Genomic DNA, 27,656 nt, shown 5'->3' with positions numbered 1-27,656 from the left:
TCGCAGCTAAAAGAGGGAGTACTTTTTCAGAGCGTTTTAATTTTATATTATTAAATGTTTTACCTGCCATTCTAGACATGGAAGCAATCCCAACTTCACGAACTTTATGGCAATTAATCTTATCGTCACCAATAACTCCAGAAGCAATATATACGATTTTATTAATTTTAGAAAAAGGATCATGTGATGAATACCAGTCTAGAATTTTTTTAAAATCTTTAGCATCTTTTTTACACCGCGAATCAAGTGCATCTCCATGCTAATCTGTTGTGTGCATTTGAACATTAGCAAGAACTTAAAACTCCTCTGTAAACCTTTGATAAATACTAGGATCCATTACTCGTTCAGTTGAAGCATGTCTTGTAAGTACAAGTGCGCAGACTTAGCATAAGGTGAATGTCCAGATGCATGAAAATAAGGCAGTATTTCTTTTACGCAGTTCAAATGTGCTTGCCAATCTACCATCAGTTCTGCTCTTATAAACTCCTTTACAATGGACTATCCGAAAGTATTGCACCCATAATTGTGCGGTTGGCCCTACTTTCTGATATTCAATTAATTTGTTATTAAACTGATCAGGCAATTCCACGATCAACCACAACTGTTTTATCTTCTTTTAAAAGTTGATTGCAAATAAAGCAAAACTGACGACATTTTTTACAGCTATAAAATAGCCTTATGAGATATAATGATAAGTAAAATAATAAGCAGATACCTTGAACAGAAATTAGAAATATGACAAAGAATGGGAAACAATGGGTACCGAAAATTACAACTCAATTCATAAGCTTTACGTTTAAAGGCAGAAAGAATTAGACTAAAGCACATGTAATAAAACGTTAAAGAGACTCAACATATTCACACTAGTACATATTTTAGAAGTCAAAACATTTTAAAAACAAATCTACAAAAATTAGAAACAACGCACCTACTACGAAAAAAACTATTTACATGTTTACAATTAAGAAACATAATCAAAAAATACTGAAAATGTTGAATACTCACTGTAGTCTGTATTACTTTTCCGATATATTCTTTAGTATCCATATCATTTTTCTGATCTGATTGATTTTCATCCCCCCTCTGAAAGTCCTTGGTCGAAATAGAAATGTAAGATGAAAAATTATTTACTCTTGAGCCGTTTTTCGAGAGGGAATGGTTACCTGGTGCTTCTTCACTCACCTCCTCCCTCTCGACGTCTGTCCCATTTTTCAAATCCGAATCTTCATTAACTTCCAATTTTGAATTAGACTGTAAAACATCAATGTTATTTTGACATTTAATGGATGACGCGTCATTCTTTTTGGCCACCGAGCCATTGCTAGTAGATTTTTTGACATTGGCGGTTTTTGTTTTGCCGCTTAGGGGTTTTACACCATTGGTTAATTCGGAAATTTTAGACTTGACCTCCGATGTCTTATTGGTGAGGCTAGTACCGTTTTTCACTGTTCTAGAGAGTTTGTCATCAAATCTTTTACACAAATCAGCGACTGATGTTCGGTTGCCGTTATCGTCTTCATCAGTCAAATTGTCAGTATTAGTATTGTTAGAGTATGCCACACTGTTAGTATAAATACTGTCCACTCTGTCGTTTACCTTTTTCTTTGTCGATTTCACTTCTAGAGGAGGCAAACCTTAAAACAAAAAAAAAAGGAATAATTATCACTTCAAAAATAAAACCAAATTGGGCGAAAAGTTGTTATATCCTACAAAAAAATGTTTTAACCGTTTTAAAAATAGTAGAGCGTCATTAAGCGTATAAGCATGAGCAAGTTACACTTCATTATAACAAAAAATTACTCTAATATTCGAAGTCACTATGAAATAAAGCGCTAAAGAAGAATCTCGAAAAGAAAGCGTTAGAGAAGAAACTTTTTATCGTAGGGAACGATAAAAAACATTAAAAATTCGCGTTAATACGCAATCTTAGACAATGGTAGAATTAAAACTTCATGAAGTAGATCAAATACGCATCGACTATAATATTGATCCCCAATATTTTTAGAATACTCCAGTGGTCAGAGACGAAAATGCCACTGAACCTCTAAAAATCATACGAACAAGCTGAATTTTGCCAAAAATGTCAATTTTAGGACGCTAAAAAATATGCAAAAAAGTTTACCACTTTTACCCCTGGGCTTACCTCTAAAACCCCCACGTAGAGAGGGGAAAACGCAAAAAAATCGATTTACCAAGAATCTGTAGGCCGTAGAAAAAAATATTTCAATGTCGCTGAGATAATTTTTAAGAAAAACGTTTATAAGCATTTTTTGCGTAGAATGAACCGTTCTCTTAGAAACAACGATTGAAGTAATCGACAATTTTGAATATCATACGCGTGCCAAATTAATATTTGAAATATCTTTTGATCCGGGTGTCCTATCGACAAAAATCAAGATGCGTTTTAAACGTAAAAGGTGCAGCTTTCGTACCTACGCAATTTTTTGTATTTTGCTGAAAATTAATTCAGTTTTTATAAAAGTGTATAAATAAACGTGGCGCGATTTTTGCCATTTTTTATGATTTTCATGAGATCAATACAATGTATCACTTTCATTGACCGGCCACAACGGAGTTTCCATAACTATGAATATCCTCAAATTTAAATGTACACAGCGGCCCTCGAAAACTACCCATTTTCTCAATTGCAATTTGCGTTTTCTCATAAGAAATTACACAATACATAAGTAGTATATTTATTTGTGCTTCTCTATAGAAAAATTGACCAGGAGTTGTCGTACAGTGTAGCCAATTCTTGTTCACAGGTAGTAATTATAGTCATACAAAACCTGTATTCTTCCAGGTGTTTCCCAAAAGCCGCAAAAGAGACGGAAAATGTTAACGTCCGAAGAGAAGGTAATGATACGAAACGTTTATGAAGGAATTGTCGGCAGAAAAATGGCATTAAATAGTAGCCAAGCGGTCGACATTTGTAGCAGTTTAACAAAAGTATCCGTTAGCTGTACTTATCGTGTACTTAAAAATACATCGGAAAATAAAAAGCAAGAAAAAGGTAAAACTAGAGATAGGAAAAGCATTGTTTTGGATGACGAGACAAGGAATATTATACGTCGAAAAATGCATTCATTTTATTTTCAGAGTGAAATTCCAACACTGAAAAATATTTCTCACGAGCTCGAAAACGATGACTCCTTACCCAAGATATCTCGTAGAGTCCTAATCAGGACCATGCGCGAAATGAACTTTCGATATGTAAAACTCAACACAAAAAGTATGCTATTAGAAAAAAATAAAATTATTGTGTGGAGAAGAAAATATTTAGAAAAAATACGCAAAATTCGCAGCACTGGACGCAAAATATGTTATTTGGATGAAACCTGGATTAACGAAGGTCATACAGTTGGAAAAGTTTGGCAAGATTTAAATGTCAAAAGTAAACGCGAAGCATTTATAGAAGGCTGGTCTACAGGATTAAAAGCTTCATCAGGAGCATTTATAGAAGGCTGGTCTACAGGATTAAAAGCTTCATCAGGAAAGGGACGGCATTTAATCATCACCCATATAGGAAGTGATACAGGGTTCCTTGATGAAGGTTTTCTTCAATTTGAGTCGAAAAAAACAGGTGATTATGAATGAAATTGAAAGGGAGGATTCAAGAATGGCTTACAGAAAAGGGGATTGCATACGAAGAATCAATGCTCAAAATTTAGCTACTGGACATTGCACGGTTAAGGAAAAGTGAATATATTAAATATGCTGTAGATGAAACTGCAAAAGATTATGGTGTCAAAGTTCTGCGTCTACCACCTTATCATTGCGAACTTAATCCCATTGAACTTATCTGGGCGCAAGTGAAAGAAGAAGTAGCACGCAATAACAAAACGTTCAAATTAAACGAAGTTAAGGAACTTTTGATTTAAGCAATCCTCCATGTAACTCCAGAGAAATGGGCTAAATGTATAGGCCACATAATTAAAGAAGAACATCGTATGTGGGAACTTGACAATCGAAGTTTTACTAGAGCCAATTATAATTACACCAGGTGGTGAAGATAATGACAGGGATAGCAGCACTGCATCTTCAGATTTAGACAGCGAATAATATTTTCTAATAGTTTAATAAGAACATCAGCATAAAAAAACCAAAAACAAAAAAAAACAGAAACAAAAAAAACGAGAAGAACATAGTAAGTGTGTATAGTGTTTGTGTTTAAATAGAATAGTACAATGTTTTGTTACATCAAACATTATTTTTATTTTGTTTTTATATAATTTTATTTTGTTTTATAGGATTTTATTTTGTTTTGTTTTATACTGTTTAAGTGTTTTGTTCATTTTATTTAATACTCTTGGCGAACACCCGTTTAAAAAAAGTAACGCGCCACAAGACATACCTCTGGGATGGTGTGGAAACTGTCTTAAAATTTGTTTTAAAAAAATTTCATTGTGTAACTTTTTAAGGTCAAAAGACGTTTTAGCGTAATTTCCGCGAAAGCCGGGTGGTATCAATAAGCTTTCTGCAAAATTACTTGTTTTTTATAGCTTTTTGTTTGTGGCATTCTGTATTTTTAGGGGAATGTAGGGAATGAGCCACAAAATATTTATTCATGTTTATTTACTGACGTTTCGATCTCTATATCCAGAGACCGTTTTCAATTATACAAATAATAGTAATATTTATTTTTTATGGCTTTTTGCTTGTCGTTCTGTATTTTTAGAAATAATGTTGGGAATAAGCCATAATATATTTATTCAAATGTTTAATTTACGGACGTTCCGATCTCTATAAAGAGACCGTTTTCAAACATACAAACAAATAAAATAAATATAACTATCATTTATATTTTTGAAAGCGGTCCTTGGATATAGAGATCGAAACGTCAGTAAAAATTTGTAAATACATATATTGTGGCCTATTTCGAACATTAATATTTGAAAAATAAAATATAATTAACGTTAAAATAAAAGTGAGTGTACGTCACTGGACTTTCATACGTCTTTCCGCATTTCTGCGCATTTAAACGATGAATCACTCTCCCAAATAGTGAAATTATACCGTAGAACCTAATCCTAAAAACCTATAGCATGACATCTTAGTTTTGAGTTTTGGCAACAAATTTGAGGTAGTGGAAATATGCTGAATTTAAACTTTCACATTTCTAACGATCTAAAACATTTAAAACTACTCTTTTTTAATTACACTCGTACGTTTTTCAAAAGTACTTAACTTCTGTTATAAACTACACCCAAAACCGTGTTCTTGGAGACATTTTCCGTAATCAAAAAATCCAAAGATCAAAATCATATTTTCCTGTTATAGTTCTGAAGCTATTTTTTTGTGGCATGTTACGGTAATTACTATTTAAATAGGAATAAGCCACAATTAAAGGTTAAAGTAAGTTTATTGACGTTTAATTGTGGCTTATTCCCATTTAAATAGTAATTACTTCTTGTTAAAGATTTTGAAGACTGGTCTCCAACGATGGAAATTTCACTACGACCAGTTAATGAAAATAACAAATTTTATTGATCTCATGAGAATCATAAAAAATCGTATAAAGTTTATTTATTGAACAGTTTTAAAGAAACTAACTTCATTTGCGGCATTATACAAAAATTGTATACACAAGCATTCAAACGCATTTTGATTTTTGTCGATAGGACACTCTTATCAAGATATCGATTTTTTACCGTCGAGTTGATACAAATTTTATTTAACATTGATTTCGCGCGCATAACTGACATTCAAAATCGAAGGTTGTAGCGTTTTAAATTTTATAATACGTCCCTGTTCATTTATCTCGTCAGTACGCATAAAAACTACCAGGAAATCTGCGTTTGTCTTCTAAAAGGGAATGTAAAAACGGTCGATAATATAACAAGTTTTGTATCCAGCTTTCAAGTGTTTTTTTTTATTTACATACAAAATTCCCCATTTCGTACGTGTTATTTCTAACTATAATATTTCAAATTTTTTTGTCGCTGAACAACGATTTGTTTACATTCGAGTCCCCTAATATAATATTGCAAGTCAATTGCTACGTTTTTTCTAAGACGTAGTAAAACTGGGATATTTCAAGGTTGTCGACGAACGATTGTCGAGGGTATATGTTTGTTTTAAGTTTGTCGGCAAAAACAAGCTGTGAGACGTAAAGGGAAATTTATTTTGGTCGAATTTGTAAAATCTAACGAAGGGAGTCAAGCGATAGATCTGAGACAGAAAAGATGTTTGAGTAATTAGGAATCGCGAGTCGATTCAATTTCTTTGTGTTATGTTTTAAGACCGGTTAAGGTGATAATACTCTTTGCAATATGGCAGTTTAAAACAGAGTAATCACTATAAGATTTGTGCACCGGCACTGAAGAAATTTTGTAAAATGAGTATATAGGATGTCCCCGTCGTCAGCTTAATTTCCTCCACCAAGTTCCTGTTTCAATCGTTCCTGCCTAAGTATGGAAATGGTTTCCTTTTGTTCGAGTTGAGAGTTTTGTCCTTTGCAGCTTCAATCCCAGAGAAAGTAGCAAAGTTAAGTGAAACAAGTGAAATTAAGGTAACAATTAACATTTTAAATTTTAAAGTAAAGACAGACTTTTTTTGATAATTATTAATAATTGCTTTCATTAAAATTTAAAGGAATTGTAATAATTAATAAATTGTAAATGTTATGGTTTAACTTAGCTGTCATTTTAATTGTTTTTTTTTTAATTTAATGTTAACATATGACAGCTAGCTCTATTTGTTTCGATATTAATTTGTTTTGTTTGTTTTAAAAAAAGGTTAATCTCTGTGCGCTAACATTTGTAAGTTTTTGTAGTATCTCCAACCCCTTTGTAAACGGAGTTTGTAGACGGACACATGTAAGTTTTTTTTTATTCTGTATTTGGCAACTATTTATATAGTATATTTTTTATGCCATTTATGTGTTGATAACTGTTTGTATGAGACAAAAATAAACGTTTTGATTTGTTTCTCTGATCCATTTTTGTTTTTATTTTAGAAAATCTCCTAACCTTTTTGTATGTTTACTTTTTAGGAAGGAAGAAACTTTCTTTCCTCCAGCAGGAAGTTTTCTCGAAGCGGCGTCCCTTTTAAATAGCTAGAGGTATTTCTTCTTGTCTTTTTTTGCCCATTTGCCCAGGAGATTTATGCAAGTAACCCCTTGTTTTCATATTTTGATAGTTACCCCAATCTTAACCCCCTTGCCATTCACTTATCCACGACCCCAGCTCTCCAACAACCCCCTGAGTGCCGTTCGCATCAGTAACGATTGTTTTGCTTGCCCTATCTTCGCCCCCATAGTTTCTGTCCCCTATTTCTACCCTATATTCTTACCCTGAGGTAGGCAAAATAATTTCGTTACAAGGTCGCTTCAAGCGTTGCTTCAATAATAAGTATTTATCCTTCAAAATACACTGCTCAATTTTCTACAAAATACGCTTTAAGAGTCGTATCAGTTTTTTTAGGAACCAACTGTACATTAGATGTGCAATGGTGTGGGGGCAGTAAGTCTATAATCGATAATCGACAAATTGTGTGACGCTCAAAAACAGAAGACGAATCGACGAGATTTTAAAATCGTGTAACTCTGCGTTCGCGTCAGTCGAGGTAGCGTAAGTCGAGGTATTACTGTATTGTAATAGGAGTAGTCTACGTGTGGTTCTAATAGTAGCAGAGTGAGTAAAATAGTAGGACAATAATACCAAAGAAGACTTGGTGAAAGACGCTTACACAAGACATGCCTGTGAAGTTTATGGAGAAATGCGATAAGGAAACTGATAGGTATAACGGTAAAGAGAGTGATAATGAACAAATCACCAAACGAAACCATTTGAATACATAGTTTCAGTCGTAAACGTTATATTAAATTGATATATTATTGGAACTATAATTTCAGAATACCAATGACATAATAACCTAGTAATTATTGTTTCACTTATTTACACAGAACATTTCCCGTAACGATCCGCTTTGTAAGTTTCGAACCGAGAATCTATCTAAAGTTTGTTTTCCAATCGATGAAAATTTAGCCCGTAGTTTATTAAATATAGCTGGTGGGTAAATATTTTATGGAAATATCTTATTTTATCGAATGTTGCGTACAATAGTTATTTGTTGGAGATTAAAATAGCTTTAAGACCCATAAATTATTCGTATAGTATAGAGTATAAGGGTACCCAGAATGAATTTAAAACAACTGCCGGCAAAATAAAGATAAAACTAATTATAAACCAAGAAAAAAAATAAAAAAAAAAGCACATAAATGATTACAAATTAGTTCAGTTTCATCGTCACTGATTATTAACTGTTTCATGAATACAGTACATTCAACCAACTTACACCTCTAAACGATTAACGGAATTCGCAGAAAACCGTTCGTTGTAGTAAAAGGCACGGTAAACTGCACTGGTGTTCTCCATAATGTTTAATACTTTGCTAAATTTTAGGTATAAAATAAATATATGTGTCATTAACCCGTGGTTTGCAGTTTTGCATATTTTGTTATTTTTTTTTAAATAGTACTCTTGCATAATGTTATTTAACGTAAATTTCTTTCACCTACTTGTTTATTATTTTTTTTACTGAAACAAATACTACCTTGCTAAGGATAATTTATATTCAAAGTAGATATAAAAAGTACTAAAATATCACTTTTAATTTCTGTTAAAAAATACTTTTGTTAAAAAAAGTAAACTACAATATTTTGTCAATTTAAATAGTGGTGGTTAGATTGACCATATGCCTCTTAGAGTGTACCTTTTTTGAGAAGTCTGCGATTACGGGTTAAAGTTAAGGTTTTGGTAAATATATTTAAGTTTTTATTTTCAAATGAAAATACTTGTACTAAAAATAAAATAATTGTGGGAAACATTTTAATTTGTTTATGTACGGTTTCCAACCATTTCTAAACTTTTTAGAAACATAATTAAATTACAATCGGCATTCCTAATGATCATTAAGCTAATTTGCTTAATGTGTTTAGGATCTTTGTAAGCGGATATATTACATTTTACCTTTCAATCACAACAGTTTGAAAGTTTCTGTCATATTGATCTAAACTCAGTATATTGTAATTCAAACGTGTAGCTTCAAGTGACCATCATGCCTAGACGTAAGTTGGATATTGATGAATTAATTGCAAATGTGCATAAATACTTTACCGTGGAAAGAGACAATAGTGGACCTATAAAGTCATTATTATGTATAAATCAACGCGTTTGTGACGCACTCGGGATAAGTGAAAATAAGATAAAAACTGTCAGAGATTCTCAACAAGCTTTTACTGTGAGTGAGTATCTCGAAGACAAGAAAACAACTCGTAAACATTCTATGAGCATTGACTTACCTGATGGAGAAAAATTTGAAATTCGCAATATTTTGTATCGAATGCGTGAAAACAATCAACATGTCAGTTTAGATACTTTACTGGCCAAAATAAGAGAAATACAAGTTTCTGAAATTAAGAGGACTAGCCTTTGGAAAGTGTTAGATTTAGTTTTTAAATTCAAGAAAGAAAATAATAGGTTACTTTTATGTGAAAGGAGTAGTGTGGTTCACAAAAGAATTAACTTTATGAGAGAATATACTAGACTTAAATCTGAAAATGGAACGTTCCAATACTAAGATAGACATGGATATTTACAAAGGGTGAAATTAAAAGAATTTGACAAGACGACAGCATAAAATCAATAAAACACACATATACCGAAGGCAAAAGACACATCATTCTTCAGGCAGGAGGGAAAGAAGCCTTTATAGAAAATGCAGATTAAATTTTTTCTTCAAAATCAAAATCTGCTGATTACCATGAAAACATGAATGCATATATGTTTGTTAAATGGCTTGAGGAGAAACTGTTACCTAGTCTGAGTGAACCATCAGTTATAGTTTTAGATAATGCACCTTACCATTCGGAAATTTTGGAGAAACAGCCAAAACAGTCGTGGAACGTACCAAGCATAAAAAATTGGTTAGTTAAAAATAATTTCGGAATACGCCTTCAAATCAGAGTTACTGGAAATTTCGAAACGTAATGAAAAACCAACGATTTATATGGTTGACCAAATTGTATCAAGTTATGGACATCAAGTACTACGGTTACCGCCGTATCACTGCCAGTTTAGTCCCATCGAACACATCTGGGGTATATGGAAAACGTATTATGATAATCACGTTGGACGCAGTGGATACAGTGACGATGCAGATGCAGGGAAATGTGGCAAGAAGCTCTTAAAACTGCAACTCCAGAAATATGGACCAAAACTTTAAATAAATGTGAAAAATTAATAGAAGAGTGGTAGATCCGGAAAAATAAAATTAGTGAAATTAATCCAGTGATTATAGATTTACATAGATATACAAAATAATTGTACAGCAGGTTAACCATCATATTTATACATTCATTATTAGCCAAATAAACAATAATATTTAAAATTCCATTTGAATTTTTGCTCATTTTATACAAATTAAATCGTAACTGATATTACAGGCAAAAATATTCTAAACAAAATAAGTAATTAAAAAGATTATCGAGAACACCAGTGCAGTTTACCGTGCCTTTTACTACAACGAAAGGTTTTCTGCGAATTCCATTAATCGTTTAGAGGTTGGTAAATTGGTTGAATGTACTATAGTAAATTTCGGTATTTGTTTAAACGAGTCGCAATGGTACTCACCTATATCATTGTTAGACTTAGACCTTGATAAATTTTCATTTTTTCTCATGCAAGCAGGCACGTAATTGGCTGGTGAGTACTTATTTCTTAGTTCGGCCACAGAATCGATGACGTTGACGTGCGACAATCGGTCACTTCGAGTTAAGGAACTCTCTCTTCGTGGATAATCGGAAATCGAATTTTCTCTGATCGAACTTATTCCCGAATCCCGGGAAATGGAATCACGTTTGAGGCTAGGTTCCCGAGATTCCTCCCGGAATCTTGTTGTTACCCCATCTTCGGTAATAGAGCCAGATCTGTAAAAAATATCAGTAATTAATTTTAATTTTCTACTTTTTACGGTTCTCTATATATGACGCTTGTTCTAAGTCAATTTTCGCTCGTAATTAGTCAAAATTTCGATGACAAAAGCGTTACGCTATCAAACGATATATACTTGTTTGAAACAATGAACAATGTACAATAAACGCCGTTGTGCTAAAAGCGCATAGTAAACTGGCGTGATATCTAGACGTCGCGATAATTATAAAGACAGACCTTCTTTGTAAAAGGTTCATATTAATTAGAAAGAAGTATACTTTGATAATTCATTTACTCACTGACCGCCGTACAGTATACACACAAAATAACTTCCAAAATTACTCTCTCATTTTTACACATAAAGAAAACGTCTCTATTTTCCTGAGTTGCTGAGCTGAGTTTAGTATTGTTATTGTATCATAGCGTAGTAGTAAATCGCTTGTTTTAATAAGTCAAATTAATTTTGCATTTTATCTATGGTGCTTATTAATTTGGTAGCAGTTGTCCCAATCGAAGAAAAACATTTCAACCCATCTTACGTGTGTGAGATTGGAAGAAGGATCCGCACAACTGTGACAGTCCATTTGTTGCTGATCCTCGTTTACTTTTCTTTCCCGTGATCCTGGACCATTAGCCTCTCCGCATTGTCAGCATGGGTGCTCAAAAATCTACTGTTATATAAATATTGAGACAATTAGGGTTCATACTTAGTATTTGTTTTATATTCGTGTTTTTCCACATTGTGGTATGTTGGCTACAACTGTTACAACGATCTGAATACGACGTCGAATTTTATATTTACAGTCCCCTTCGTTGTATTCGGCACTACGGTTTTTAACTCCATTCATTTGTCTAGAACAAAGGATGATCCTACTCTTAATCATGGCATTATCTACCGATTGTCCATAAATCGGATTCTCAACAGAAAATTCATAGCTCACTTATAAAAAATAACGTTATTCCGACTTTAAAACGTCTTCAATTTTAAAGGTTGATAATCCCTTACATATGTTGACATCCTGAGCCAAGATTAGGATCAGAAAACAAGTATTTACATTTAACCATTTAAGAGATTCATTGTTGCTCATTGTTGATAAGACAATTAGTGTTAATTACCAATTACTCAGTGTAAATTAGTAATTTTATCCGTCAATTAGAATATTATAAAATTTCCGAAATGTTAAAAATCTCATTGTAGCGATATCTTAATTGTTTTGGGCTAAATACGTAATTTTTTTGAAATTATAGATGTCCAGGAGCAATATATATAATCAGTTTACTGTTTCTATCAATAATAATGAGTCTTTTAGTTTGTTGGTCCTAGTACAACGCTGATAAGGTCTCGGCAACGCAGTGGTCAAGGTATAAACTTACCGAGTGTGAAAACGCAGTAGTAGATCGTTTAGAATCTAGTAGGGTATGGTAATTTTGTGTTAAAACTCTCCCGCGGTATAATACTGCAGTAGTTTGGGCGTGAACGAAATAAGCGACAATGCTTTGTAAAAAGAATAATGTACTCTTTGTAAGGACAATGAAGCCGACTTTACTTATTAACAATCTTGGTCGAATAATAAACTGAAAAATAACTATATGATTCAAAGGGGTGCAAATAGAATACTGAAAAAAGAGTGGTGTTGCTCCCTGGTATCATCATCATCATCATCATCACGTAGCGCTACAACCCTGGGTGGGTCTTGGCTGACTGTACAACTTTTTTCCAATTTGTTCGGTCTTCCATCAACCTAGGGTCAAATGGAATGTTCATTTTCCGGAGATCTGCTTGGATGTTATCTCTCCATCGCATTCTGGGACGTCCGAGTGGTCTTTTGCCTGTGGGAATCTCTTCCCATACCAGTTTTACAAGTCTATCGTTATACAGTCTGTGCACGTGGCCTGCCCATCTTAGTCGCTGTGATTTAATTTCTTGGGCAATATCGGCGTCATTGTATAGCGCTTTTAATTCAATATTGGTTCTGATCTTATACTGGTTTGTGGTGATGTCATGGCGAAGTCTTTTCTTCGTTTGCTTTGGTCATGGTCCATGTTTCGCATCCGTATGTTATTACAGGTCTGACGATGGATTTATAGAATTTGATTTTTGAACTTCTTGTAAGATTTTTTGATGTTATGAGCTTATCCAGTGCGAATAGACAACGGTTTGCAGATTGGATTCTGTCTTATTTCTTTAGTAACATCGTTGTCAGCTGTGATTACGGCCCCCAGATACTTAAAACGTTGTACTCTTTCAAAATTGAAGGTGTTGACCGTCACATTTTGTCCTATTGCTCCCTCGTATGTAAAAGACTTATTCATAAAGACATATATATTCGTAACGGTTTAGGACTGTGAATTCGAGCTCGCCAGCATGGCATCAAATGGTAGATCCAAATAAACACTCGCGGATCAACAGAAAACATGACATATGAGCAACAGCTATGCCATTAAGGGGAGATTTGTTGATTAAGCGTCACACAGACCACTCATAAAAAAACGTGCGCCCAAACACAAAATGCACATCGACGCATGCACATCTATACCAGTAAATCACTGCGCTCCCCAATCTTGACGTGTAGTACCATCGTATTCATTGAATAGGAGGAAAAGGCCTCCTAGAAATCCAGACCTTAACCCGATAGAGCATATGTGGGACAACTTGAGAGGGGTAGTTAGGCAAAATTATGACCAGTTTGAAACTGCGGTAACGTTAGAACAGGCGCTAATAAAGGAGTGGGAACAAAACGAGATTTGTGTTTTGATCCAGTCTATGCTAGAAAGGATGAGAGCGGTTATTCGAGCTCGAGGAGGAAATACTCGATTTTAGTACCCATAATTTAGAATAATTATATGTTTTTGATTTGAGAAATAATTTCTTGGAAATAAAAAAAATGTAAATTTTTATTTTTTGTTACATTAGTCAATATTTTGTAATTTGTTTTTTATTTTATGGTTTTTTATGGAACATACAATAAACATAATTTCTTGAAGTTGAAGTTTTTCTAATACTTTTTAGTTTACTTCAAATAAACGGTGTCGTTTAAACGATGTAGTTTACTTCAAATGTCCGGTTACTTTTGCGGGTCAGTGTAGTTTTGCTTCTTGCAGATACAGTTTGTGGCGGCGACCGCAACAAGCATACAAGATGCAAAAGGAGCATGCTGCGGATCTGACCATCTCCTAGTAGAGATAAAATACAGATGCAGAATTCAAACAAACAGGAGGGACTATCAGGAACAAACAACAGAACTATAAGACAGAAATAGCACAAACGTTGACAAGTACAGGCAGAAGAAAATTGGGAAGAAATGTAATTGACGCAACAAGAAAGATTATAGGCAAAAAAAAAGAAACAAACAAAAAGAGAATGGTTCAATGACGAGTGTAAAAAGACTACGACCCAATTAATAGACAAAAATTAGGATTAGTCAAAGGATTAAAACAAGGAGACGGGCTGGTACCGACACTTCTTCTTCTTCTTCCTTTGCCCTATCCGTTTCGGACGTTGGCTATTAACAAGCCTATTTTGACTTTGTTTACGGCACCTCTGAACAGTTCGGTCGATGTTAGTCCGAACCATTGTCGCAGGTTATGCATCCATGAGTGTCGTCTTCTGCCCGGTCCCCTCCTACTGTCGATTCTTCCTTGGACTATTAACTGTAGCAGCCGGTACTTGTATGCCTCATGACATGTCCGAAGTACTCAAGCTTCCGTTTCTTCACGGTGAAGATTATTATGTACCGACACTATTCAATATGATTCTTGAATATGTGATAAGACAGCTGAATATACGAACAGGTAATTAAACAAATAAATCAATACAGATTGTCGCCTATACCAAGGACATTAGCATTATGTCTCGTAGAACAGAAGAATTTCGGCAGAAATATATATAGTAAAGGGAAACAAAACTTACTTTTCACTTGCCCATGTGTTCCGCTCCAAAACACACACTGGAAATCGAAAATCAGGGTCTACAAAACTATTATCGGACCAATAGTATGTTATGGATGTGAGACATGGATGATGACAGAAGAGACAAAACGAAAGCTGGAAGACTTTGAAAGAAAAGAAAGAAAAGTTCTAAGAAAGATATTTGGACCTATTAACGAAAACGGAGTATGGAGATCCAGGTACAACCATGAACTTTACCAACTGTTCAAAGAAGCACCGATCTCAGAACTCGTTAAACTTCAGAGACTTCGATGGGCTGGTCATGTAGTGAGAATGGAGTCTGAAAGATTGCCAAAAAGAGCACTAGATAGTAGAATGCAGAGCGTAAGACCAAAAGGAAGGCCACGGAAAAGATGGGAGGATGAAGTGACAACGGACGCGCAAAATTTGCTAGACGCGAGAACCTGGAGAAGATCGGCGCGGGACCGGCAAGGTCGGAGGCATAGTTTGGAGGAGCCAAGACTCCATTTGGGCTATAGCGCCATTAAAGAGAGATAGAGAGATACATTTTGTGTATATGTTTAACGCCAACGATATTAGGAATTGAAAAATGAATGTTTTATGCTATTTACTTCGGGATATGTTGTATATTTATGATTAACTCGTTTAAAATACAAAAACTGTATATTTATCGAATTTATAATTATACATAAGCCTACCTATTTATTTATTTATTGAGTTTTCAGCCCTACGATAACAAAGTAAACTAGTTTATGAATTTATTGAGTTTCATGAAGTTTATTTTTATCTAATAATAGTAACCAAAATTATTTTTAGGATGCATTTAATTTGTCACGGTATATTAAAAGAATATTACACACTCCTAACGATTATTGTAAAATAATTCGAATGATCCATATTCGTATTCATTTCTGCTACACATGCCGCCATCAAATGAATTTTACACATTCCGAGAAAAATGCTCATTCACTTATGTCGTCATGTTTTGCAGATTTTTATAGAACTGGAAAGTTTTCAAAAGCGAAATATTTCTTTACGGTTCGCTAACGTAAACACCTCAATCATTGTTTTATATTTTAAATTAAGGCTTTACATTATTTTAAAACAATCGATCAAGTTTTTTTAATTGGCTAGACTTTTGTTATCAAATATTGAAAACGTCCAAGTTAACTAAAAATAAATAAACTTTTTAAAAGTTATTGAACTATTCCACAGCTGTGCGTATGTATTTTTAAGTTTTATTTACGGTATGTTAGCACTAAATGTAGACTGGCTTATTGCTAACGGGTCAATATCCAAAATATTCTACAAAAATTTAGATATACGTCGAAAGTTCATGCCATAGGTCAATTACAAGCAATAACCAATGTAGAACATTGTTTTCAGAGAAAAGCAAGAAAGAAAATGTGCCTAGAATATCCTGAATTTTCAAATTGCTTTACTTTGCCGATAACATCGTTCTTATAGCCGATCGTATGGATGATGCAATAATAATGTTTGAAAAATTATATCACGCTTCCTTGGAGGTCGGACTAAAGATTAATATGAACAAGACGCAAACAATGACTAATCAGGTGCTAAATCGAAATATTGCTGTTGATGGAAGGGATATTGTGCAGACTACATCGTATAAGTACCTAGGAGCTGGAATTCGGTTGGGCAGAGATAATCAGACATGTGAGCTCCCATGTCGCATAGGATTAGCCTGGGCAGCGTTTGCAAATTAAACTATGTATTTAAATCGGATCCACCCATATGCCTCAAAAGGAAGATCTTTGACCAATGTCTTACCTGTACTCACTTGGAGCGGAAACATTAACACTCACAAAAAAGGTAGTTAATAAGATTCGCGTGACTCAGATGGCTATGGAGCGCCAGATGTTGGGTGTCTCTCTGAGAGACCGAATCCCAAACGAAGAAATACGTCGTAGACCAAAAACAACATACGCTGTCGAAAAAATAATACGCTTTCAATAATAGAAAAACAGATTCTACATACGCACTTCACCTTCTAGATCATAATCATTCTTTTAATGACCAATTTCAAATTTTCCATATTCAAAATAAAGGCCTTAAGTATCTTCATTAGAAAAGAAAATAAATTGTAATAAAGTATAGAAAACATTTTGGACATGTCCTTCGAAGAAATGGTCTTGAAAAACTTACCATCCAGGGAAAAGTAGAAGGCAAAAGAAGTAGAGGTAGATCTCCCACACGATACACGAACCATATTGTTGCTACCATTGGCGCTCCATTGTCAGAATGTGCTAGAATGGCAGAAGATAGAAAAACGTGGAGGAACATTGGGAAATTTAGCTAATAGCTTCATGATATCACGATACCTGCATCAGGTTAACGACTAAGAAGAAGAAGAAGATAGAAAACATAGTTTTCAGTGTTTTATTCTTAGATAACGGTCAGATGGTTAGAGTTAGAGGGCAAATTCTTATCAATTTTCGTGGATGAAGCGACATATATGTATGCGGCAGGTATATAGCTTATTTGATGATTGGAATTTTGAACGAAAACTTTGCAAAAAAACCTTATTTTCGTTTAAATGCAGCGGCATATAATGTTAATCAAAAGATTTTTCTCCTAAGTTAATTCATTGCATTTGTGTACCCTACGGGGTAAATATAATTACAGAAAAAATAAGACATCTGCTTCCGTTGGTTGTTGTAAAGAATGATTTTATAAATTTTATGAAAAAAGTTTTCCTAAAGGCTCCGTAGAGGGTAGATATATAAAGAACGACTTCCCGGTGTCCCTTTGACACCTAAACCAGTAATTACAAGGTGGGGAACATGTCTCGAAGCATTTTTTACTTTACACACTGCTATGAAATAGAATTATTAATGTCAAAATTTGATGATGATGTTTCCGAAGCCATTCGAGAAGAAAAGAAAAATATTAAAAAACCCGAAATTTAAACAGCAACTCGCATAGATCAATAAGAATTATAAATGAATAGTTACCACAATTAACATATTAGAAAGACAAGAGGCAAATTTATGTGAGTCAGTAAAATTAGTAGATAATTTAAAGTCAAAAATTAAAGGGGCACCTGGAAGCAATGGTCAATTCAGTTTTTTAAAAATTAAATATGTTTTTGACAAGAATGAAGATTTTTTCTTTTTATCTGATGTTTCCAAAGTTTTGAATTGGACATCTTCCGAGGAATTACAAATTGATCCAGATTTATTATCCGTCCCGAAATATACTCCTGTTGAAAATTACATTACCCGAAATATACTCCCGAAATTACATCTGTTGATGTAGAACGGTTATTTTCAATTTACAAATTATTAAGTGGTTAACAATGTTTCCAAATTATTATTATTATTATTTACTAATTAACAATTATTTGTCTATTAATTTATTATGTTACTATAAACGGTAAAGAAAGCCATAAATAAGAAAGAAATTTAGAAGCTGGAATGGATAAAATAAGGAGCAATGAAATAGAAGATCAGTTAATACTGAAACAAGTTATAGGGAAATCATCTGAATTTAAACAGTTTTGTTGTTTTAAAAAATTATTCTAGATTTATTGTAAAACGATAATTTATCTAGAAAAATATGAACAAGAAAAAGAAAAATAAACGAGTAATTATTAAAACCGCGGGATAATTAAATAACAATATATGTTATATAGCCAGTATTATGTACCATTATATTTGTTTTCTTACCTCGTGTATATTCTGCGGCCATCGGAATCTGTGAAGGTCCTACTTGTATATCTCTCGCTGTAGGTGTTGAATCTTGGACTGTAGGATGTCGATGAATAAAATGGTCTATCTAGTGCTGATGAACTGAAAGTGGATCTGTATGAACCACTCAGACCGGAAGATGAACTACGATGGGGGCTTAGGACAGGCATTATTCTATATTTTCTTAGTACGTTTTTCAGTATTGTTATCTATTGCATTTCACTGAAATTAAAAACAACTTTTATTAATAAATAAAATAATTAAAATTGTACAGTAAATCTAGTAATAAACAAAGATTGTTCCAGAATAACTATTGTACCAGCAATAAATTTTCGCTAAATATATGCAACTAAGAGTTTGATAGATTTCAAAAATATTTTGAGAGTATAATCGAGTATAAGTGACTGATAAACTTCATAAATAATCGAGTATAAGTGGCTGATAATTTTGATAAACTGATAGAAGTTTGATAATTTTTTTTAGAAATATTACAGCCGAAATAATAATAAATGTAATAAAAACTATAATAATTTGAATATCCCACAAAAAAGACGGGATCAAAAGATCAAATTCACAGTCAGAGAAGCCAGATAGAAATTTCGACGAGGACGAACGATTTATATAACGAATAAGGACATTAGGAATGCCCACCAAGGATTTAGAAATATTTTCCATCAAAAATATTCCTAAATCAAAAATAAAAAAAAAAGAAATTGTAATTTTTTACATTTTCTGATTTTTCAGGGAAATGAAAATTATACTGTTGTTAATATTTTGTCGAGTTAAAAAAAATGTTTGAAATTTTTAGAACCGGAGATATTGCAAATTTTTCAGCACCCTCCAATTTGGTTCCAATCCAAACTGCTTCCCTCACCACTCACCATTGGTAGAGTCTTCGTGAGAACCGTCACTTTAAAGAGCTACTACTTATTTCAAATTACATAAATTGCATACTTATCAATTGCATCACAAAATATAGGTAGTCATTGAAGTCATATTTGTCATAGAAGTTTCTTTTTTTCTATTAGATGTGTGTGTCTTTAACCAGTTTTTCGGTCCATCCAATTAGAAAGATATACAATAAAAAATTACAATGTTATTCTATTTGTTTATTATCAAAAAAACCTCAGTTTTATAAGAGCATTTTTAAAGATTTTTTTTTGGAAAAATAATTTGTTTTTTTCACTTTTCTTTGCAGTATTAATATTCAAGAATCCATCTCTCTTTGTTAAATAACTGTAGAAGCATACAATATATAGCAAAAGTGTTTAAATTTTTGATATCTGGAATAAACATTTAACAATAACTCATTAATTAACAGACCGGCCTGTTACTGTCATTATTAGATTATTGAATAAACGACGTGGTACCATCTGGTATATTACAAAGAAAAGACACTGTGTCGTAGGTGCAGGTCAGATCTATCAAAGATACTAATAAGTTTCTTTTGAAATCCATTCTCAATAAAAGTTGTTAGGAAGAGGAATTGTTAGACACAAATTCTTCCTGGCATGAATCCAGCTTGTTTTTGAGAAATATTTAGCTTTGCAAAGTGAAACAGTCTTGTCATATTCAATAATCTGATAAACCAAGTGTTAAGTGACCGACTTCCAAATTCACCTCAATGGGAAAACTAGTGATTTCAGAAACCTGCAAAACAGCCTACCACAAGGTCAGTTATCTCTACCCTTCTTTTTAATATTTATACATCAGATGAACCGACTACTATCTCACGTAAATTTACTTATACCGATGACATGGCCCTGGGAGTTCAAGAAGACATAAAAATGCCAAAACCAACATAGAAACAGATCTAAACACAGTCACGACTTTTCACCTTAATAACCGCAAGACAAATTACAGACTAAATATAGAATGCGAAGGAACTATTCTAAAGCACTACCCAAATTCCAAATACCTCGGCGTAACGCTAAAGACATCATTAGGGTCTAATGCAGAGGTAATCAGAACGAGCGCGTTGTCCTTAGTATATTCTACTGCAGAATATTACATCCCTATCTGGCTAAACAGTCAACACACAAAACTCATAGGTATTCAATTAAATTAAACAATGAGGTATATAATATACCGGGAACTATAAAGTCCACACCAACCCAATGGTTTCCAGTTCTGAGCGACATCGCTCCACCTAAAACAGGACGACTAGCCGCCTACTAGAATTGTAACTGCAACAAATTTGGCTAATTTCACTACTGACTGAATTGGAGTCCAAACATCAGAAAGTCTAACCTGATAGAGAACCCCACAATTAAACATAAAAATAAAAATAGTGCAAAAATAATGTATTTATGCAATTATCTCGGCAAATTTTTGATAGAGTTGAACTTGTATTTTTAAAATACAATAGTTTCACAATACAAAACTTACTCCTAATATAATCAAAAATTTGCTTTATACAGTCAGCAAATAGAAGATCAAATAAGGACAGAAAACTTAAAAGAAGACATTAACCAACTATGGCCAAATATACGAGATACTGTGTTACACAAAACGGTTGAAATATTGGGCAAAACCAAGTCAGAAAAAAGAAATCGTTGGTCTAATGATGAGTGCGAAATGGCCACAAATAGAAAAAACGCAGCATATAAAACACCATCGACAAAGGTTGTACACAGAGAAAAAAGAGTATAGACGTCTTAGAAGAGAAGAAAAACGTATCCATCGGCGTAAGAAGAGAGAATACGACCAGAACACTCTCTCAATGAGATAATATTTATTCGATAAAAATGAAACGAGGAAATACTACAAATCCTTAAATAATAGCCGTCGAGAATTTAAACCAATATCAAAAATTTGTAAAAACACTAACGGTCAAATTATACATGATAAAAACTCAGTTCTTAACAGATGGGCACAACATTTCAGCGAACATCTAAATATAAACAATATTGAAGGAGATTACAACATAGACAATCAACAAAATCTACAACGTCAACTATACAGTGAAGGCCCAACAAGAGCAGAAGTGTCAAATGCCATCCTAAAACTCAAAGAAAATAAAGCCCCAGGAATCCATGAAATATGTTCGGAAACGTATAAAAAAGGTGGTGATCAACTTGTTGCAGCAATCCATAAACTAATAGTACTTATATGGCAGAATGAATTGGTACCAGAAGAGTGGCTAAAGGGAATAATATGTCCATTGCATAAAAAGGGTGATCAACTGGAGTGTAACAACTATAGAGGCATTACTCTGTTAGCAACTGCGTATAAAATCTTCGGCAATGTATTGTTTGAGAATTAAACATTTTACAAAGGATATTGTTGGTCAATATTAATGCGGATTTACTGCTGGAAAGTCAACTATGCATCAAATTCAAGAATATAGGCAGATTCTAGAAAAGTCACTAGAATATAACATAGATACACACCATCTCCTCGTCGACTTCAACGCAGCCTATGACAGTGTGAAACGAACTGCATTATATAATGCAATGGTAGGCTTTGGGATTCCACGTAAGTTAATTAAGTTGACACAACTAACAATGCAAAACGTAAGCTCAAGCGTTAGAATTGAGGGAGAAAACTCTACGTTCTTTGACATTAATAATGGTCTAAGACAGGAAGACACGCTGACGTGCCTCCTCTTTAATACTGCCTTGAAAAAGGCAATCAGACAATTAAATATTAGAATGAATGGAACTATTTTTAACAGACCGCATTCGCTGACGATATAGTTATAGTGGGCAGAAGTGTGAGTAACATGGTGCAGAGTTTTACGCGGCAAGTGAATTAGGACTTGTGGTAAACGAGGAAAAAACCAAATATATGTTGGTTTCTAAAAACCCCCGAAATATACAACAGAGAATTCAAATTAATAACCATACCTTTAAGCCAATCAAAGAATTTACATATCCTGGATCGCTAGTAAACGCAATAAACACGACAAGCGATGAAATAAAAAGACGCATAGCAATAGCAAACAGAATTGTTCACGGTCTCCAGAAACATTTAAAAAATAAAAAAATAAAACGTGCAGTAAAGCTCAACACATATATACAAGACCTTAATAAGACCAGTATTAATATATGGGGCTGAAACGTGGACCTTATCTCAAAATGATGAAAGAATGCTTGGTGTTTTTGAGAGAAAAATTCTTAGAAAGATTTTTGGGCCGTAAATGAAAATGGGCTATGGCGTCGAAGAACTTTGAACTATATCAGTTATACATATAGGGCACATTGCTAGGATATCAGATCACGAATACACGAAGAGATTAACATTTTTAAAACCAGAGGGCCCAAGAAGTAGAGGACGACCATGAAGGAGATAGATTGATGATGTAGAAGAAGTCCTACAGATTCTAAGGGTCAGAAGATGTAGGGAAGTTGCTAGGAATCGACAGAAGTGGCGACTTCTTTGTGAGCAGGCCAAGATCCACAACGGATTGTCGAGCCACTTATGATGATGAATATAATAAAAAAATGCTACAGGTAAAAAACTACAGTACCTGGAAACGTATTTTTCCTTAACTATGCCCCTTCTATGACTTAAAACGATCACATACCTGTAATAATTTTTTTTTTCACCTATTTTTTTCTAAACTGGGGTAATATTTAAACTAACGAATTTGAGATACGGTACGTTTAGAGTATATTTTAGTTTTCGGTTTGTTTAGTAATAAGATAAACTAAAAATGTGATTGAATGACATCACACTAATCTTACGTATTTGCCTGAGATACTCACCTGTTTTCAAATTTTTGAAAATAACCATATTTTTATTTCAATACATCTAATTATTGGTAAATCATATCTTACGATTACACATTATATTTGTTTTGTTTTTGAACAACGATTAGGAAACTTATGTTTTGGATAAACGATGAACTAATACAATTCGACATTACTAGCATCAACCCACAAATGACTAAATATATAAAAATAGATTGCTTAATGAACGATTACAATTTCTACTATCAATTACTGTTTGATGACCCTTAAAAATATTCGTGACATTGGGACATCAAAATAATTCTCAATAAAATAAATCACAATATCGTACAAACAAATTAAAATATAAACAAATCTTTTTTTCTAAAAAGTTATGCACTTGCATGCCTTTACATGTGTGTACTTTGGGTAAAAACAATATTAATGTCTATGTTTTTGATAAGAAGTTATTATACCCTTTAGTATATTGAATTAATATTATTTTATTTTTATTGGTTGCTTACAACCTGATCAATTTTCAAGAAATCGATTGTTTTGAGAAATGAGTGATATTGTAAAGGGTTCTAACAAGTTCAAACGTATCTCAGTAATGCAGTATCCGACTTAGTATGAAATAGTTTTGAGTTAATATCGATGGAGAATTTTCAAAAATCGGTTGAAATTGTAACGTTACTGGGAAGTAGATTAAGTCAAAAACAAGTTGCAAGATAATTGAATGCTAGTCGTTCGACTGTACAAAGGACCCAGCAACGATTTATTGTGACACAATCTCACCAACGACGACCTGGTACGGGCCCAAAAAGGAAAACAACCGCTAGGGAAGATCGCATCGTCATTCTTGCTGCATTACGGAATCTGAGCCAAACCGCTAGAATATTACAAGACCATTTACAGCAAGCTCACGGACCAGCAATCAGCCTTTCTACTGTTCGGCGAAGATTAAGGGAACAAAATTTGACAGCTTGCAGTCCAGCAACGGAGTCATTACTTTCCTCAGCTTACAAAAGACGAAGACTCGAGTTTGCCCGTGAACACATCAATTGGACAGGAGACGATTGGGAAAAAGTATTGTTTACGGAGGAGGGTAGAATGTCCATTTATTGATAAGACAAACGTAGTAAGGTGTATAGACGGGCTGGAGAACGTTTCGCTGGTTGCACTCGGGTACCACGGGTTGCTTTTTGTGGTGATTCCGCAATGTTTTGGGCAGGGATTTCTTTTGATGTGCATAAGGATCTCGTGGTGATCGGCAGAAGTGCGTTACCAGCAGTAACGTACATAACAGAAATCTTAGAACATCATGTGATGCCATAGACTGCATTTATTGGCAACGAATTCCTGCTAATGCAGGATAATGCGAGACCACATACGGCAAAGATTGTAACGGAGTACCTTGAAGAGATTGGTATTTCAAAACTGGCCTGCTCAAGGCTCATGTATGGAGCCTGCTAAAAAGTCGTTTTGTCTTTTTTGGCGTCGTATACCTGCTCCAACAACACCTGGAGACCTTCAGATGCCACCCATTGAAGAATGGACCACTTTTTTCCAAAGAGGTATCCAAACGGTTATTAATTCCATGCCAAATCGAATGAGGAGTGTTATCCAGAATCGAGGTCTTAATATCCATTACTGAAAACGGATCTCAGCCTTTTTTGGAATATACAGTTCATTGTTGTTTTAAAAACTGTAAGTTGATGTTTTCAATAAATTCTTTATTTTTTCTTAAATTTATTATTTTCGATTGATTTCTTATGATAATGATGAAATTTTATGCTAAACAAGTTGTACAAAAAATATACAAAATATACAATAAAATAAATACTTAATCTTGTAGCAATAAATAATAATTTCGAAAATATGTTAAATATCTGGGGTGTCCCGTTTTCTATGACGCGGAGTATATATATATATATATATATATATATATATATATATATATATATATATTTAGCTCTAGATTTAAATATAACTGCGCCGTATAAGTTAGGGATATTGCCAATATAATGGTAATGGTACTTCATTCTGCATCAAATTTTTGTATGTAAACAATTAAAACTTGTTATAATTTTTAAAAAAAACATATTCATATACGCTTCCTAACAACTACATAATGGGACAAATTAAAATATATATTGGGCGGCATAAGATACGGAAATTGACAATATAATGGTAATGGTAATACTCCATTCTGCATCAATTATTTGTAAATAAACAATTAAAAATTATTATAGTTTTTAACAAACATGAAAATTTGTAAAAATTGATAAACAAATATAATTGTTTTAAATTATTTTATTGTTTATTTTAATAATTATAAACAATTGAACCACATGCTTAATTTCAAGTTTAATTTGCGATAACTTTTTTGTTTATAAACATTTTTTAATTTAGAAAATCTCATTTTAAAGAGAAAGTATTTTCAAGAAAGTCGTCTGTTGAACGTATCTATCTAGAATGCATTCTAAAAAGAGATCATGTTACTAGGCATTTTAGGAATCATAGTTTGATGTCATATGAAGTAAGTTCGTTTATCGCCGACTGCTTGTGATGTCCTCCCTTTTTCATTCGCTACGTACTTTAATTAAGTCATAAATAAATATTTACTGATATCACGATTAAAAATAAAAAAGGAAGCAAAAGTACTAATATCAATTACCACACACAGCATACACAGTATACAGCAAGCAAATGTAGTTAGTGCCCAAGTTTTAATACAATGGTTGCTGGATAACGCTCGATCTTGAATACGAGCTTCATGAGCGTAAATATTAAACGCAAGATCAACCTTTCAAAAAATGGAACAACTTCCTCGCGAACTTCACCTTATTGTTGGATGTTCAATATTGGTTCGTAAAAAGTATATTTATTACAAATCAAGTACTTTAAAGAATTGAAACATGAACTTCCATCTATAACCATAACAACTGGAAACTTGCGAAACGTATTTCGAAAAATGTTAAAAATCTGATGAGCAAAATAAAAGTTTTTTACAATGTTAAAGACAATAAGAAACTATTTCCGAGACGAAACAAAAATAATACAATTCTGAACTTATTTTACTATACATCGTCTCAAAGTGACTAGTCTGTACAGGGTAAGATATGCAATGCTAACCTTATGGGAATTTCGCCAAGACGTTGCCAGTTTTATGCAGTGAGCGATGGCGTTCTCTATTGTATTTTCTTTCAAAATAAACGGAATAAACCAGAAGTTCTCAACAAGTTCTCACGTACAATTTTATGTAATTTACAAATATAGTTTGCTAATAATTTTACATAATACTATACATTATTTGTTTCTAATAGTAACTTATCAACTTTTATCTTGTGCATTAAATAAACATGTGTTTCGAAGTTTAAAATAATTTCGGTAATTTCTACTAACTGCCAAATTTAAAATGTTATTTATGTCCCTGCTGTGCTAATTACTGCCATAATGTGCAAGGAATTTGTAATTTTGGTTGATATCAACTGCAAATACTTTTTTCTAAGTTATTCAGTAATTAAGAAGCAATAAGAGTAATTCTTGTACAGAATGTTTAAAAGCTTGATACATCCAGGGCCTTAATTAGTCTTTATTTGTTCTTCGGAGCGCGTAAACATATTCGAGTTACGATTATTTGTACCATCTCGGATGTACTGTTACTCTTTTGTTATTGTTATTATTTGTTGGTGGCTATTGTAGTGATTTGCTGTTGGCAATTATTGTTATTTTCTGTTGTTGGCTATTGTTATATTTGACGCCGAATTTTTACCGCAAAATGGAGGAAATTCTTCAATGGAAACGTGAAAAAGCTCTGAAACTTTCAGAGAAGCAGATACTAATGAATATTATTAATTATCATCTTATTGAGGATAACAACGATTCTGTATCAAGTGTAATTAGGAAAGTGTCAGAAATGAGTGGTGTTTGCGAAAAGACTCTGTTTCGCATACGACAGGAATATTCATCACCTGGATTACAATCTCCAAAGAGCAGGCCCAAGAAGCGAAAGGTTATTAATTCTCGTAACAAAAAGTACGATGAAGGTGTCAGGGGCCAAATTCGTAGAATAGTTCATCAATTTTTTCGTGACAACATACCACCAACAATAAACACCATATTAACTGTTCTGAATGTCGAAAAAACTTTGCCCAACTTTTCACGGGCCACGCTACATCGCTTGCTGAGTGATATGGATTTTGTGTTTATAAAACGTGGCAGAAATTCAATTTTGATTGAAAAACCAGAAATCATCTTGTGGTGTCCTCGTTATTTACGCGCAATTCGTAAATACCGTGTAGAAGAATACAACATAGTGTATTTAGATGAATCATGGGTAAATATCGGGCACAGTGTGAAAAAAGAATGGGTTGATAAAACAATTACATCTCATCGAGATGCTTTTGTTCGTGGTCGGACAACAGGAT

At 33.4% G+C, this 27,656-nt stretch overlaps 1 protein-coding gene across 5 annotated transcripts in view; it reads right to left on the bottom strand.

Moving 5' to 3' along the window:
- LOC140437544 (ubiquitin carboxyl-terminal hydrolase 2-like) overlaps positions 1-27,656 on the bottom strand; it is a 59,272-nt gene that overhangs the window by 25,467 nt on the left and 6,149 nt on the right. For 2 of the 5 annotated variants that reach the window (XM_072527124.1, XM_072527125.1), the window contains exons 2-4: positions 18,533-18,775; positions 10,635-10,930; positions 1,006-1,634 (exon numbers count right to left, since the gene is read on the bottom strand). In XM_072527124.1, coding sequence (XP_072383225.1) covers positions 1,006-1,634; positions 10,635-10,930; positions 18,533-18,723 — 1,116 coding nt within the window. In that variant the 5' untranslated portion in view covers positions 18,724-18,775. Of the gene's footprint in view, positions 1-1,005; positions 1,635-10,634; positions 10,931-18,532; positions 18,776-23,262; positions 23,409-27,656 lie in introns of those variants that run through there. The other 3 variants (XM_072527127.1, XM_072527126.1, XM_072527128.1) reach the window with 3 other exon arrangements.

This window comes from Diabrotica undecimpunctata, chromosome 3 (assembly GCF_040954645.1).
Source record: "Diabrotica undecimpunctata isolate CICGRU chromosome 3, icDiaUnde3, whole genome shotgun sequence".
NCBI lineage: Eukaryota > Metazoa > Arthropoda > Insecta > Coleoptera > Chrysomelidae > Diabrotica > Diabrotica undecimpunctata.
The sequence above is the reverse complement of the archived record's forward strand: the minus strand, read 5'-3'. Positions and strand labels throughout refer to the sequence as shown.